This window comes from Hesperophylax consimilis, chromosome 15, assembly GCF_061612785.1.
Source record: "Hesperophylax consimilis isolate HC1 chromosome 15, BYU_Hcon_1.0, whole genome shotgun sequence".
Lineage (NCBI taxonomy): Eukaryota > Metazoa > Arthropoda > Insecta > Trichoptera > Limnephilidae > Hesperophylax > Hesperophylax consimilis.
The window spans coordinates 34,535,066-34,552,507 of NC_142850.1; the positions used below are offsets into that span (position 1 = coordinate 34,535,066).

The 17,442-nt window shown below is 36.5% G+C and overlaps 1 protein-coding gene across 2 annotated transcripts; it reads right to left on the reverse strand.

Moving 5' to 3' along the window:
* Positions 1 to 3,905: 3,905 nt before the first annotated feature.
* Positions 3,906 to 15,245, reverse strand: LOC149417676 (lysosomal acid phosphatase-like). Of its 2 annotated transcripts, XM_089640497.1 has the most exons (7): positions 14,959 to 15,245; positions 12,354 to 12,909; positions 12,069 to 12,164; positions 10,978 to 11,217; positions 9,071 to 9,368; positions 7,335 to 7,549; positions 3,906 to 4,081 (listed from the first exon to the last, which is right to left on the reverse strand). In XM_089640497.1, exons 2-7 carry the CDS (start codon positions 12,567 to 12,569, stop codon positions 3,917 to 3,919), a joined length of 1,230 nt encoding a protein of 409 aa, XP_089496623.1. In that variant the 5' UTR covers positions 12,570 to 12,909; positions 14,959 to 15,245; the 3' UTR covers positions 3,906 to 3,916. The 2 variants fall into 2 exon arrangements, with proteins under 2 accessions (XP_089496623.1, XP_089496622.1); XM_089640496.1 differs by lacking the exon at positions 14,959 to 15,245 and having other exon boundaries at positions 12,354 to 13,827.
* Between the last annotated feature and the right edge of the window lie 2,197 nt (positions 15,246 to 17,442).

A 17,442-nucleotide genomic window follows, 5' to 3' on the forward strand; every position in this document is an offset into this window, starting at 1 on the left:
GAGCGGACACTCGTACTCGCTTCATTTGCATTCTTGTATCTAGATTTCATTGGTGCACTCACATCTCACAATGTGTAATATATTTTGTATACAAACTTTTATATTGAAATACATGCTAACGGCCTTTTATCACGGAGATAGGAATGTTGGAAAAAACAATAATAAAACATTTTAGGTTTTTTTTTTATCAATTTACGCATTGAATTATATTTTTCTATCTCTATGTACGATAATTATTTTGAAAACTTTTATTTTCTGTTTCATCAATGCATAAATTGATGAAAATTACTAACTATTATTGACAATGAATTCCATCATTCATTTAAATATAGTTATGTATTGTGTAAATTATATTATGTATGTTTGAGATAATTATTATTTAGTGTAAATATCTGATAACCATCCCGGGATGTTACCAATCCCACTTTCAATATACATTATATTATGTATGTCAGTATTTTATCTCTTTTTAGAAATTATCCGAAAGTATCATTTTCAGATTGCTTCATCCGTACTAATAATATGTGTACACCTAAATAGCACAATTTAAACATTTTGTACATTTATACTATGTACCGCAAATTTCATTACGGTGCCTTAACAATTGAATTGATAGCCCTGCATAAATTGATAATAGCTTTAACCGTGGTCAGTTTTCTACATACATCGCTACATACCTTTATATACATACTTAAATAATGTATTATGTACAAGTGTGTACTTTCTATTCAACCATTGCTTCTGAAACATTGTATATTAATTATAAAAATAATATATAAATTATATTTGCCACATGTCAATATGTATTTATTCTTAATTAGTGTTATTATTAAAAGTTGTTACGCAAAATTTCCTACAGTTCTTGATGAATATCTTTTATTAAAAATATTTTCATTAAAGTTTGTGTTTTATTTAAACTGTGACGTTTTACATGAGTATCAACTGCTCCTAACTTTCTGGAGCCAGTGAAGGTAGTGGGGAGGAAAGGAAGGTGGGGAAGTACCTGGCTATTCAGATCTGGTCACCAAACATGACTAAAACCATTTCAAGCAAGGTTTAAATACTGAATGGTGGAATTACACCAGGGCGGTACTGAGAGCATCTTTCACAATGGATCGTGCCACATGTATACTATGCACTATTTTAAACTAGCTGATGTGTACCAGACATTGCTCAGGTTCTGAATGATTTGGAGTAAAGTTTTGAGGTTATGAATTCTAAGATAAACATCGATTTTTCTCTTCTTTCAATAAATATAATATGCATGTATTCTATACACGGTGTCCGGAAACTCGTAGTACAAGCGGGAAACTGGAGAATCTACACCACATGGGGAACCCAAAAAAACATAAAGTTTTTTGATTTGAGCATTTTCAAAAAAAAAAAAAAAAACCAAAAAAAAATATTTTTCGGCTATTTTAGGGTTAAAGTTTTTTCTGGTGTTTAGGGTTGAATAACAGATGTTTTAACCCTGCAGAGCAGAAATATTTTATGATTACACCGGGTTAAATGAAGGGTGATTTCAAAATAATGCTTCAAATCCGAGTTTCTTCATTTGTTTTACTTTCAAATAGTTTTAATTAGTTGGGTACTTTGATCTTCAGTAATAATTTATAAGAATTTGATTAAAAAAAAAAAAAAAAAAAAAATCAACTTCAAACTCGATTTACTCGATAACGAAAGCTCAAATAAAAAAAAATATATACTACAAAATCGACTCCAAATGTGATGTAGATTCACCAGTTTCCCGCTTGTACTACGAGTTTCCGGACACCCTGTATATAAACCTTCCAGAAGAAATTCTCTAAATGATAGTGAAAAAAAACCCTTTCAATGTCCGTTGTTTAGTTTAGAAGATGTTTTCCAACAACCTCATGATGAAAGAGAAAGGGGCCTTTCACTTTTTGACTATATCAAAAAGTATAGTCAAAAAATTTAGAAGAACTAAGCGCACAAACAGAAAGACACGGATAGCGACTTTATTTTATACTATTTAGAGATGATTGAATTGTGAAATAATTCGTGAAAATATAATGAACTTGCGCATGCTGAAATTTGAACCCGCGGCCTTCGGATTGCTAGCCGAGAGCCGAGAGCCTTACCCCTCTACCACAGAGGCCGTGACTGTGTTGTAAGTAAACGCCATTCAACCATAAATAACTACTATCGAATAGGTACTATCAAATATAAAGAACGTTGAGTATTATTGGTCGGTGATTGGCTGAGATGGCATCGTGTTTGCATCTCACCCAGGCGTAGTGTGTTATTTTTCTCGATTCTTGAAATGATTGTATTTATTTAAAAAAATAAAATATTTTTATAATTATAGTACCTACATTTTTTTTAATCTCATTTGAACATTTTACATGCAAGTAGCATAGTTAAAATAAAATAAATTATCAAAGTTACATATACATATTTAAAAACTTGCAAAATGCTTACCAGCTAATGGTTCAATATTTACATTGGCATCATTTTTCCTTAATATGTTTATCTCTTACGTTTTAATAATTTCAATGTGTGAACACGATACAATAATAATTGTTTTATAGCTACTTATTATACACAAACATTTTCTTATAAATTAAGTTAAATTTTATAAAAATAAATCTACTGAGCAGTGTCGGGAGAAAATCGTGATTTTTTATTATTAATTAATTGATGAAAGTAGACTGATGCTGTAGAAATGAGATCCCTGAGGCGCATGTGTGGTAAAACCATGCACGATTGTGTGAGAAATGTGGAGATCCGCAAAGAATGCAATGCATCGTAATGAGTAAGATTGAGAAAGAGACGCTCATATGGTTTGGGCACGTAGAGCGAATGAACAAAGAAAGGCGTGTAAGGAGAATATATGAGTCGTGTAATTTCTATACCCGCTATATCAACTTTCATTGATTTGGAGAAAACCGCAAAAAACTGTCACATCTCTAGCGTACATAAGTAAATGCATTAAAATTTTTTATATAATGAATTGGAGTAATAAAATTTCGAAAAGCATTTATTTTTCTATATATGTCTAGCAATAATTAAGTAATTTCGATAAATAAAATGGATATAGCGGATTTTGATACCCACTTCGTGATTTTGCAAGTCAACTGAGGCGACATGGCGGGTTTAGAAACTCACGCGTAGATCATTTTGACACACGACGTGGCGTCAGAGCGGCGGCCATATTGTATTTTGGCAAAATAACTGCTTGTGATTCGTTGAATCCGATATAGCGGGTTTTGATAGTGACTTTCTGTATGATATAGCGGATTTGGTTTCTCACTCGCAGTTTTAACATGGTTTTTGGTCATGATAAGGAGGGTTTTGAAACTCAATTTTAGGCTCCTCTTGTTGCTCGCAAAAATGTGAACAAGATGTCATACTCAGATCATTTTGTCAAAAAATCGGATATAGCGGGTATAGAAATTATAGGATTCATATTATGATGCAAATATGAATAGTAGAAGAAATCGGGGACGCCCGAGGAAGACATGGCGCGATCAAGGGAATCAGATACTTGAGTTGGGCCATTTCAGAATAATAGAAAAGTATGTATGAATGTGAATGAGGAAATGGGCGTGATGGTTATTTAGTTAATTTAAAAAATCTTTGAATAAATATTGATATATGGGCGTATAATTAAATTGAGCAAACACTCAGTTAAAAAATGATGGTGAAATGTAAATGAGCAACTCATTCGCTGTAGATACATTTTGACTCCACTTAGGAATCGCTCAGTTTTGATTGGTGCAAAGACAGCAGTTTCCCAAAACTACTCCCACTGCCAATATTGCTTTAATCTTTAGCAGGTCAGTCTCATAATTCTGATAACGACTGAACGGATAACAGATTAATACATAATTTCATCCTAGGGGACAGATAATAGATTCGTGATGTATCACACTTTATAAACAATTTAAAATTATTATGATAAAACACATGTGTCGTTTTTGTTTTGGCACTCCGCATCCCAGTCAATTGGTATTACGTCCAGAGTTACGTTTACAAAGTCAGCCAACGTGCAAGGCTTGGCACAGTTTGGAATTTGCAGTTCTTGAGGCGGCACCTTGGTGTTATTAGAATACAGCAGCTAAAAGAAGAAAATCAAATTAATATTTTATTATTACAATTACGTTTTATTGTCTACTGGCTGACGTGTCCAGACGTTGCTCGGGGCTCTGAATGGTTCGAAGTAAAGATTTGAGGTTGCTAATTCTAGTATAAAATAAAATTATTGTGAAAATTTGAAAATATGTACTTATTTTAGTCCCCAACTTTTTCTACTACTCACTTTATTAATAAATTAAATATCGTGAAATCCACATTGTGACTGTTAAAAAATACATTATATTATTATGTGCAGAGCAGGCAGCATTCTGCTGATGCGCTCATCTGATTTCACAACAAGTTTACAGTAATTGAGTTGTTTTAAGTTTTAACTAAGTTCTTTCTTCTCTCCAAATGTGAATCCAATAGAGCTTTGAATTGATTTATATTTGTTGCATCGATGACATGTTGTGGGAGTTTGTTCCAAGCATCCACTACTCTATTTGCAAAGAAGTGTTTTCTAGGATTAGATGCAAAAGGCGTTTTGGTAATTTTTTTTGAGTGTCCACGGAGATTTATATTTTTATTAGTAGTGAAGATTTCTTGGATGCTAGGGCAAAACTGTAATGTCCAGATAAAATTTTGAAAGTCTCGATCAAGTCACCCCTTTCTCTTCTTTCTTGTAAGGTTGGTAATCTTGTTCCTTGAGTCTATCTTCGTATCGTAGATCTTTCAGAGCTCTTGGTATTTTAGTGAAACGTCTCTGTACTCTCTCTAACAGATTTATATCCTTTGCGAAGTAAGGACTCCATATTTGGAAAGCATTTTCCAGGAGAGGTCGCACATATATTTTTAACATCATGTCCGGTGTTAAGTCAAGGAAGGTTTTCCTGATTAGATATGTTAGTGAATTTGCTCTTTTCACAATGCATTAACCTTTTCTTTTTTAATCTATTGTTGCATTTTCTTGTATCTTATGTGGGATGTGTGGAATTGAACTTACCTCCCTACATCCTGGAATAAAAATTATTATTATTAAGTCTGCCTTGTGCGTCCTCGACTGTCTCTAACACTCACACTGTTAAAAAACTACATTCTATGGACTTTAATTTGAATCTGTATCTCATTCCAGTGCAGATATAATGTGTTAAGTCTTCTTCAGGCGTCTCCGACTTCTTCCACCGTCAAAATCGGTCCAGTAGTTTTGAGTTTTTTTTTTTTTATATAGGTGAATATAATTTTTTTTATTATTCTAGCACCGGGATATTCAACTCAGGCTCAAGGTAGATACTTTATATTTTGTTTTTGTTATTGTCAGGGTGGTTCATTGGAGGAGAAAAAGTGGGTTATGAACAGAGATGTGCAAAATGGGTACCCAAAACCATTTGAAATGCAAAATGGAAATGGGTCAAAACTTTTCCATTTGAAAATGCAAAATGCAAAATGGTTTTTAGAAAAGCATTTCAAATGCAAAATGCAAAATACCTATTTTCAAAATGCATTGAAAATGCAAAATGGTTTCTCACGTCAAACAATTAAAATAATTATTGAATTTTTAAACAATTTTGTCATTTAATAATAGACATCAATGTAGAACAAACATATTACATGATGGTAAATCCAAAAACACTACGACTACAGATTATGAAACCACAAAAAAATTGCGCGGGACTAATGTTGCCAACGTAAAAACATGGAAACTGCTATCTAACATTTAATATTACAGCGTCATGGCCCCATGTTCAGTATTTTTTGTAATGATATCACTCAATTGCCAGGACTTGACAAATGTAAATTATCTCTCATAGCGAGATTGAGGACCGACTGATATTTGGGGTTTATGAAAAAAAGATGAGTGGAGATAGTAGGAAGTATGTTGCAAAAAAGCATTTGAAATGGAAAATGCATTGAGAAAAGCATTTAAAATGCAAAATGCAAAATGGTTTTTAGAAAAGCATTTAAAATGGAAAATACCCATTTTGCATTTTGCATTTCCATTTGAAATGGATTTATTTGAAATAAAGCACATCTCTGGTTATGAAGGGGTGTTAGATTGACTGAATTTTTGTGTGTTTTTGTTAATTGTTTAGGAATTAAGCTTAGTTTACTTATTAAGTTACTTTTAGTTTACTAAGTTTAGTTCATTTGCCGATAATAAATAGAAGAGGCGTGCAGTGTGAAAATATAAAAGAATTGTGACGCACTAAATTCTCAGTTACATCTTGGATAACTACATACAGGGTTTTCCCATGAGAGATGTTATTTTGAATAGCCCGCTATTTCGGTAGATGTTACTTTTGAAGCTGTCATTTTTTGACATTTGACAAGTAGAAACTACGCCATTAATAAAAATGGAACGATACACGCTTCAACAACACATTGAAATTATTAAAATTCACTTGAGTGAATCAAATGCAAATCATCTTGATGAGGCCCATTTCCACCTCGGTGGCTTCGTCAACAAGCAAAATTGTCGCATCTGGGGCTCGGAAAACCCAAGAGTTATTGTTGAAAAGCCTATCTATCCTCAACGTGTGACTGTTTGAGAGATGATTAATGATTTTTTATAGACGGAATTGGATTGTGTTAATCTGGACAACGTTTACTTTCAACAAGACGGCGCTACGTGCCACACAAGCAACGATTGAATATCAAAATAACACCTCTTATTGGAAAACCCTGTATATCAATTATATTGTGAAATATCAATTATAATCAATATTTGTAAGAGAGAGGGAAAGATTGTACATAAAGCTAAGTTGATCAACTGTTGTAAAAGAAGACACACAAAAGAAGATCACTTTGTGGCTCTTTGGACATTTTTGAAAGCATTATTTCAGAGTTCCACCTTACACCATATAACCATGATATACTACAGCCATTGATGTAGCTAAAATAAGTCAAATTCTAGTAAACATTTTATCATAATATTACTTTTTATTATCCGATTTTCAAACCAGTGTTTTTTAGTTTTATTATTATTATTTAATGAACCAGCAGCGTTTTGCTGATGCGTTCATATCTGATTTCACAATAAGTATAAAAGTAATTGAGTTGTTTTAAATTTAAAAAAAAGTTATCACTTAATTCTTTCTTCTCTCCAAATAAGAATCCAAGTGAGCTTGGTTTATATTAGTAGAGTAGTAGCTGTAATAGATAAACTGACTTAAAGGACATGTTGTTTGGCTTTGAGGTATTATATTCTCCTTCTTCTTGAGAAGGCAGTTTGATACAGGCTTGCAGTGTCCATCATCAGGGCAGATGAGATACATCTATGTATGTAGTGATGTATTTACCTTGACTTCAGAGACTTTGGTTTCAGGGATGGAATGCAACTCTATGATCATGGCCGCTCCGTATTCCGGCAGCAAACACTCTTCAAAGCCAAGAGTCCTCCACATTGTGGCGATGGTCAGGTCATGTCCGGAATACAGGAACATCTTTCTGTCTGGTACAAGAGACCCAGCATCTTTATTCTTCATATTTGTTAAGATATCAGAAAGGAGGGGCCCTGAAAAAAAACCCAGAAAACAATTTAAAAACTTGCTAAATGTAGGCAACGCCGCCTAGCCAAAACTCTGTACTTTATTTATCATTATTTTCTATCTATATTTTATTTCTATCTGCCAATAATAATAATGATTTAACGGACCTCTCAGATGTCATTCCTAGATTAGAGGTAAGTCGTACTAGCTCGTCTTGAAAATTGATTCCCCACAATAATGGAATGGTAGCTAGAGAATTTCCAAGGAAGTAGTTCCTCACTTTTTTTTTCATGTCCCCTGGTGCATTTGCTTTACGGGTATTTTTACCATATTTGGATTACAGAAACACTCTTCTCATTAAGTGTATTGCACGTCTGGCGAGTATTGCATATACGAGACGCAAAAGACACGCAAGTCTCCAATACTCACAAGACGCGCAATACTCGCAAGACACGCGATACTGGCAATTCTCGCAAGACGCCCAATTCTCGATATATGCATGATACGATAACAAATATTAAGTACGAAAGAATCTTTGAGATATCTGTTCTAGTATATACGCTTCACCTCTAGACCATAAGTTCCGTATTCCGGGACCAAGTCACGAAGAAATGTGGCAAGAGATGGATATTTCCCGTTTCCAGAAAGCGGGCCACTCGCGACTTCTAATTGAGGGCAAGAGATTGTCTCAAGTTTTATAGTACTATCATGGTATGTCTAGAGAAGGGCGATATTCCCGGTGACTTGCGGTTCAATGGAACAAAATTCAGAATACATATACATGTACAAGCAATGACATTGCAATACATCTAGATATGTTATTGTCTCACAAAATGTGGCAAATAACAAACACGCCTTTTGTTTCCTGTAAATTCTTAAAATTAAAATGTTGGTCATGTTTGTCAAAGATAGACATTCAAAGAATATACATGTATGGACAAAATAGATATACGACCGGGTGGCATTTTCGTATTTAAAAGTTTATCCTACATCACGGGTGCGAATGATAAATTTACTAAATAATAAATTTACATTTACTCGCTTACATTAAGATGAATACGGAACACTATACGAGATGACCAACTGCCAGTAGGCTGTCCTTACACTTATGTGTTGCTATGTTCGCTGTCTCACTTTCTCTAATGGCACTTAAAATCTTTGGAAAAACAATTGAAATAATGGTATTATTTATACTTAATAATACGTCATTTGCATGTATGTATTTTCGAATTTAATAATATTCCTTGGCTTTTACTAGTGTTTGCCATGTAATGAAAACACTTTCTCGTCACACAAGAGGGCATTTGGCAGTCATTTACGCAATTTGGTTAGAGTAAGCTCACAACCTCACAAGGCGCTTGACAGTTTAATACAACATATATATATTGAAATAATCAAAAGTACAACAGTAAATGTATCTTTCGCTTGCCACTTTTGAGATCTCTACAACGTGTCTACATTTTGTAATGTAGACAGTAGTAGGTTTTAAAATTTAATATTGTAAGGTTTTCCTTTTCTGAGAAGGTTTGTCTTTCTTTAAAACATACCTCCTTGTAGGCGTTTCAATGATGTGTCATATGCAAATGCGGTAAAACTGGCGCAGGTTCCCTCCAGCATGGCCGGGAGCAGCTCCTCGGTCCACTCTGGCAGTTGCAGCCCGTTCTCCCTCTCGATGCTGAGGGAGCTGTAGAGCAGCTCCACCGCCAGCACGTCCTGGATAGTCTGGTTGCAGTGGAGGGTCAGCTTGTCGAACAAGGACTGGTATTTCTCCACTATTTCTGGACGTCTCTTGGACTCCTCGTATTCTACAGTCCTCTTTTTGCATGGTGCTTTTATTGCTATCATCTGTAAAATAGAGTTATTGTTAACATATTATATCCTCTATTAATATATTTTTAAAAGAATATCTGTGGCAGGTGGCTGCATGGCGGACTCTGGGAAAGAGGCGTGGATTTGATTTTTGTATAAATCTACAATTTTACTCCAAGGTTGATGAAAGTTTGCACACTTGACCTTCAAAAAAATAGAATTTCACTGTTGAGGTCTGATTTCGTAAAACTCTGTACAAAGCCCAGGCAACGCCGGAAATTTCGGCTATTTAACTATAGGGTTTTCCAATAAGAGGTGTTATTTTGATATTCAAAGAAAAATGCTATATATAAATGATCGAATGTTTATTTCATTATAAAGAGAAAGGTATGCAGTTAATAGTGAAAATGACCACCATGACCACGCCTACAGGACCATATCCTTTTCATGAAATTTTCCATAACCAAATCGCAAAAAGTGGCTGCCTTATGTCCTCGATAGCCTCGCGAATTCCATCTTTGAGGTCTTGAATTGACGCTGGGCTGTTGACGTAGACCTTCTCTTTCACGTGGCTCCAAAGGAAGAAGTCGCAAGGTGTTAAATCACAAGATTTCGGTGGGCAATTGTGATCACCTCTTCGAGAGATAACACTGTCCGGAAACTTTTCCCGTGAAATATCAATGGTTTCGTTGCTTTTGTGGCACATAGCGCCGTCTTGTTGAAAGTAAACGTTGTCCAGATCAATACCATCCAATACCGGCCATAAACAATCATTTTATCGCAGGAATTAAATACACATAACACCTCTTATTGGAAAACCCTATACAGGGTGTATCGGCACGTACCCGACAAACTTTAACCAGCTTTTCCTTAGCATATTTGGAGTAAAAAATCGTATGTGCACTTTGCTGTCCGGTAACGTTTTTTTTTAATAAAAAATTTATTATTCATATTTTCACCACATGTCACCACTGTTTTATCCTTTGTCAAAGTTTGAAAACCCATCTGGCAATATTTTATTCGAATTCCGTTAAATAATGCACGTGTGTACCTATATTGGCGCACTTTTACAATCACAACGAAATGGCACGGCAACATTCGTCTCATTATTAACTATTATTATTTAGTGTGTGCGAAAGAGCGAAGACGCTTTTCGACATACTTGCTTATTACTTGCTGTTGAACCCGAAAAGCAATGCCAATGACAGTGATGTAGTGTGGAAATTTTTAATTTTTTTGTTTTTAATTGAAAAAAAAATGCTACCGGACAGCAAAGTGCCCATAACATTTTTTACTCCAAATGTGCTAAGAAATAGCTGGTTAAAGTTTGTCGGGTTAGTGCCGATACACCCTGTATAAAGCTGAATACTTTTTTAGACGCAACATGCGGTACATGCACGGCGTTACTGCAGCATTTCCATTTAAATTGTGAATTGTACTGCATGTGACATTACATGTAAAAGGTTAATGAACGAGCAGTTTATGAAGAATTTTTAGTTTACCCTTAAAACATTTCTAAAAAATGCTTCTATAGCCAGCTATTGGATTGACTGCTGGGTTAGCTGCACGAATCTAGATTTTTTAATTGTCTGTATTGACCATACTAAAGAAGAATCTTGGGGCTAGAATATATGTAGTTTGTTACCTTATCCATATGCCTGGGTATGGTGTGCACCGGGATGGGCTGCCACGGTATCTTGGGATGCCACCGCTGGCGGGGCCCCGGCGGGTAGAGCCCGGCCAGCAGGCAGGAGGCACTGGAGATGGTACGGGGCGCGTCGCTGCTCACCACATACAGGTCTTGCTCCAGGTACTCCACCGGTAGGAAGCCTGAGTACTGCTTCCGCAGCATCAGACCCAGGTTGTAGAGCTGGACCTTTCCTTCCTGAAATAGATAAGAAATTGTTATTACATAAGGGGATGAAACTGATGGGTGTCCGAAATTAATACGATTAATGTAGACTACCGAACATGTGGTCAGCGAATGCCCGCTCCATTCATTCCTCGGCGGGATTGAGGAGGTCCATAAGGCGACACGTGAGGTCCTAAACTGGCTCGCAGACCTAGATTTCCCCCTCTGACCCCCTCGCCATACGTAAGAAGAATAATTTGATAAACAATAAATAATTATTAGAGATATTGAAAGAAGGGTAAATGCAGGTAACTTCATTAATGGAGGACTGACCACAGTTGGCGCTAACAAAAAATTGTCCAAAGAAGCAAAGCTAGCAGTTCACAATGGAGTGCTGGTACCTACCCTGATGTACGGAAGTTAGGCATGGAACTGGCAAAGAGGGGATGAAAGTAGACTGAATGCTGTAGAAATGAGATCCCTGAGGCGTATGTGTGGTAAAACCATGTATGATTGTGTGAGAAATGTGGAGATCTTCAAAGAGTGCAAGGCTGATGTAAGCGTAATGAGTAAGATCAAGAATGAGACGCTTGGATGGTTAGGACATGTGGAGCGAATGAGCGAAGAAAGGAGTGTAAGGAGAATATATGATGCAAATGCGAATGGTAGCAGAAGTCGGGGACGTCCGAGGAAGACATGGCACGAACAAGTGAATCAGATACTTGAGTCGGACCATGTCACGGGTCAGAATAATAGAAGAGTATGTATGAATGTGAATGAGGCAAGGAGTGTGTGCCAAGACCGAGTTGTTTGGCGGTCCGTCCTCTCTGCCTACCCCTGCGGAAACGGCGTGATGGTTAGTTAGTTAGTTAATAAATAATTACATTTGTCAGAGATCCCAGCCCCCCGGGCCAGGAATAGTTTTTGTGTGGATCACTGTTACAGGTTGACACTGGAGTCCTCGCCCCATGCCGGAATATCTGCAAATACACAAAAAAACAAATTAGATAATTTCAATTTCAAGACCAAAGTAAGTATTTTATGTTCACGATGAACTAACTTTCAGATCATTCACATTTGCCGCCACTCCAACTGTCAACTGTCACCCACCTGTCACAATCACGTGACGGTGAACTTTTCTGTAAGTATTGTTGTTATTTTATTCTTACCACGCTGGTAAACTTCAATGTCCTGACGACATCGGGCTCCGGGGGATACGAACACAGCATGTATCCCAGGAGACACATGCAGATGGCCAGGCCAAGAAGACCGACCGAAAAAGTCATCACTTTCTTGGAGGTAAGGCACTGTTTACATCTGTCCAGTTGCCCCGGTCTGTCGCTAGAGTCCCATGAGTTATTAGTAACGTTGAATTCCAAATTCATTTCAATTAATTTTAATTTCCTATTATTATTAACAACTGTTCACGGCACTATTTTTTGTAGTTTTTACAGCATGTTTCACTATCTAGAATTAATTGCAACGTTAAATTACAAATGGTTTGAATTACTATTTACTATACACATTTTTCAGTTCTTGCAGCATATTTCACTACCTAGACGTTATATTAAAAATGCATTTTAATTAGTTTGAATTCTTATTAACTGTTATTATCACTTTTGTCAGTTTTTACGTCATGTTTCACTAGCTAACGACATCCAGAAGTGTCAAGAGGTGATAAAGAATTGACAACACTTGAGTCACGAGTCAACAAACAGTTTCCACCTGCAACAATAGTAGTTTAGTTACATATTATCAATAATAATGATACGCTCCGTTCAAATAAAACTTTTACCAGAGTGGCAGTTGTGCGGTGTGCCCGATACCGCAATATGTTTCAAAACACAAAACGCTTTCGATTATATCTAATTGAAACGTTGGTTTGAAAAAGGACGTTATTGCTAGAATCTGTTCGGAGATAATCGAAACCAAAGTAAAATTATAATATAATACCTACTTACCCATAATAGGTACCTACTATAAAATAAATCACCTGCAATTATAAAATTTAACAAAAAAGTTCATCTGATTTCAGGAGACATATTTTTTTTACACAAATTGCCTCGTCGCGCGTCGTAGCTAATGGATTGCTTCGCATATTGTCGTGTTTTGTGGTATTTATGTTATCATATTGTCGTATTGTTTGTGTGTGTGTGTTTATTTAGTCTATGAATCGCAGTAAGTCAAAATCAGGAACTAAATATGCAAAATGACGCACATTCCCGAGTTACGAATAACCTGACAACATTTGAAAACGTCCTACTACCCTCACAGTAAGTGGAAACATCGCTTGTGTTGTGATGGAGACCTAGCCAGCCGAGGAATTGAACTCACGACGCTTGGATGGGAACCAAGCACGATGCCAACTCAGTCAAATATTGACTGTATTCTACAAAAATATGTATGTGTGTGTAATGCGCATTCAAAGGAAGACTTGTTAGTGTTAGTGTCAAAAAAGGCCGCGCCTTTCGCTACAAATCACAAATGTAATAATCAGTGCCATATTGGTGTTACTTCTCTTAATTAGTACAATTTTATTAACGAAATTAAGAACATGTCAAGTTGGCTTCCTTTTGTGCGGTAGAAAAAATATGGCATTTTTATTTTTAAATCCTGCAGCTTAGCGAAACGTTGCTACGTCTGTAGTAAAGCTCGGTCCAGACATGTTCTTTTGTCCGTACCGTACCTCCGTTTCGTACCAGCGTCGCGATCAAGAACGCTAGTTTGGACGCCCGTTCGGTACGGTACGGTGGTACGGCATCTCGATACGGATAGAGGTACGCTCCGATCCATCGCGAGTCGGTTTTTCGGCCCGTTCAAAGGCGATACGGTACGGGTCTGCGCCAGTCTGGACGTGTTCGCGGCGTCTTACATCTTTCTCTGTTTTTGAACAATTCTAACTCCCACCAACGTCGCCTTTTTTGTTTTTTTTTCGTTATATTATTGTGAATAACAATGAAGGACGCGCAAGCAATCGTCAAATTCTCAAACACTTCCGCAGTCGACGACATGATGGGAGGAAATGAACACGCGATGATCGCAGCGACGTTACGGAGATACGGGCTCTTGATCGCGACGCGGATACGAAACGGAGGTACGGTACGGACAAAAGATGATGCGTCCAGAGTTTTTGGATCGCGACGCTGGTACGAAACGGAGGTACGGTACGGACAAAAGAACATGTCTGGACCCAGCTTAAGATGGTAAATTAATATCAATTAAAACTCTGTGTACCCCACTGCAGCTGTAACGTTTTGATTAATTCTGTATTTGTGTGTATGAGTTTATTATCTCTTATGTATATAATATTCGTACTTGTATACTTATTGTTATTGTCTTTTTGCTAACAGGTTAATTAACATTGAACTTATTATTATAATATTATGTCAATTGTAAATTACAAATATTTTTTTAGTATCCACCGACCTTCTTAGTGCAGGAGTCCTAGATTTTTTCACCGTATGACCATTGAATGGGGACTAAATAATATAGTCGTAAATAAATAAGTAGATACTTAATTCGTTGTTTCTATTTTGGGAGTGGTCTTTTACATTCCCTTTTTGATATTATTTAAAAGATCCCTTACTATGGACCCAATAAGCCTGAGACGGAAGTATTCGAGATAAATACAATTATAATAGCTAATGATTTTTTTAATAACGTATCTTACTCCCTGTCTCATAAAATGCCTCTAAAAATTCATAAGCCATTATAATTGTATTTAAACTATGAAAATATAATTAAAATAGTAACAAATAATACCACTTCGCATACAAATCATTTCAAAAGTTTGTCATACAAGATTTGACTTCAATGCCATTCACCCAAAATCGCACTAATGCTTTGTCCACAATTTTTAAGTCTCATGACTTTAAAGGTACAAACTTCAAAGTCGCTTAAAATCACTTATTTTCAAGGTGAAGTATTATTATTTCACTGCTTCAAAAATGTTTGTTAGACACAACACATCTTTTTGCATGCCTGTATGCCAACACATTACACTTTCTTTAGATTCAGTTTCCCTTTCGAAAAAGTAACATAACTAGTTCTAAACACGCATGGAGTTGTTTATGAGTGTTCCTCTGCCGGTTTAAAACCAGGTTTTATGAGTTGGTGAACAGACACAAAAACACACTATTTAAAAAAAAATAAAGGAAAAAGCATTACGCCGAAAACGACGTTTTATTTCTCAACGCTTCAATCGATGTAAGTAATTGTTTTTTAAATCTCCCGAGTCAAGAATCAAATAGAACTGATTGAGGCAAAAATGTTAGTTAACACGTGAGGAAATATATATTATGGTACCACTGAGAGATTTCCGGCGGTGAAATCGGTAAATAATTTAATTTGGTACCTGCTAAAACATTGAAATCTACATTCATCTGTTGTTCCGCGGTCAATCTCTCGATGGTGCAACTACAGCCACAATTTCGCGCAATTTATTGCTTAGCGGTTTTTCCTGTTTCGTTGAGTAGTGCGCATTTATACAAAAATTCATTCTATGGCGTTATAAATATCTGTACCTCAGAAGTCAAACATTTTTTAAATTGTTCAGGTGAGAGGAAATAGTATTATTTTCCTTTGAACATTGTAAGGATACCTGACCTTTTATTAACTTAGTTTCACATTGTCGTAGGACAACCGTCTTCATACCTCTGTGTAGATACTTAAAAAAATTAAAAAGGTCTCATACATAACTCATTTTCACAAAAAACTGGTCAACCGACCTTTGACTTCTGAGGTACAGATATGATCAGAGGGGTTTACATACAGGTGGTCTAAGAAAGTACCTACCTAATTATTATCGTTAATAAATAGCGATGAAACATAGATCAATTAATAGTCATGTTTTTATCAAAGAGGGTAGATACGAAATAATGAAAAATGGTAATGGTACATGGTACCTACCTAATTGAATGGCAGAATAATGCAGACTCGTGTTTTCGTTGACAATTTTTAGGGCAGCAACCTACCCGTGTCTCTCGTCACCCCGTACCGATACGTCAACCCCCGGTGCCGCAAAAAAATGCAGTGTCAGTGAGCCCGAGTTTGGCATTTGATAATTTCTACCAGATGTGGAGACCTCATCGACCGTCACATACCGATATTTCCACCCCCGCTGCCGCCACCATGCTTGCCGTTACCTTTACCGGCTCCGTTATAGACGTCTGTCGGCTATACGACCTGTCCGTGGGTCGGTCACTGATTCGCTCACGACCATCGCCCCTACAAGATGACCCATAAAAAACAATCATCTGGCAATTTCTACACCCCCGCTGCACCGCCCCGTGCCCCTACGCCCTAGGAAGGACGAAATCGAAATGAAGCCGCGTCTTTTGTCTTCTGCCAATATGAACTAGTACAAACAATTATGCAGTGATTAGTGTATTGTTATAGTGATTATAATACTTTTTGTTTTAGAATTAAGTTTTTTCATTTGGACATCTGGAATAGTTTTGATGGCGTTAGGATTAAGTTAAATATTATACTAATTTGTATGTTAGTGATTTATACCTAAGTATCATTATGTTAGACTAGATAAGCAGTTTGTAGAAGGGAATGGCCGACACAGGTGTCGATGAGGCTCGCTATCCATCACATCGCCAACCCTTCGGTGGCGCAAAGAGGAGGAAGGAACTCGAACAATGTCGAATTGGTACGTGGAATATTAGAGGAGGTATGGAAAGAAAGATGAATGAATTGTGTGACACGATGGTTAGCAAATGTTTGGACATACTTTGTGTAACAGAGAGTATGAAAAAAGGGAGCGGTACAATGCAGCATAATGATAGGCTCGTCATTTGGTCTGGGAGACCAGATACAGAGAGGGCGTGTCAGGGTGTTGCAGCACTACTGTCTCCCAGAATGATTGAATGTATGTTGCAGTATGAATGTGTAAGTCCGAGAATAATGTGGATTAGGTTCAAAATCGGTTTGACAAGGGTGTTTCTTGTTGTTTGTTATGCCCCTGTCAATTCTGAGAGTGACGAAGAGAAAGATGATTTTTGGACTGGTGTGAATGATGTGATGAGACTGAAAAATATTAATGAAAGGATTATAATGGCAGGCGATTTGAATGGGTGGGTAGGAATTAGACGTGACGGATTTGAATCGGCCTTAGGTATGTTTGGGGATAAAAGAACGAATGACAACGGGAACAGAATACTTGAAGTATGTTTAGAGTGGAACCTTTTTGTGTCCAATACTTTTTTCGATCATAAAGGTATCCACCAATATACGTGGGAAAGAGGAAACGAG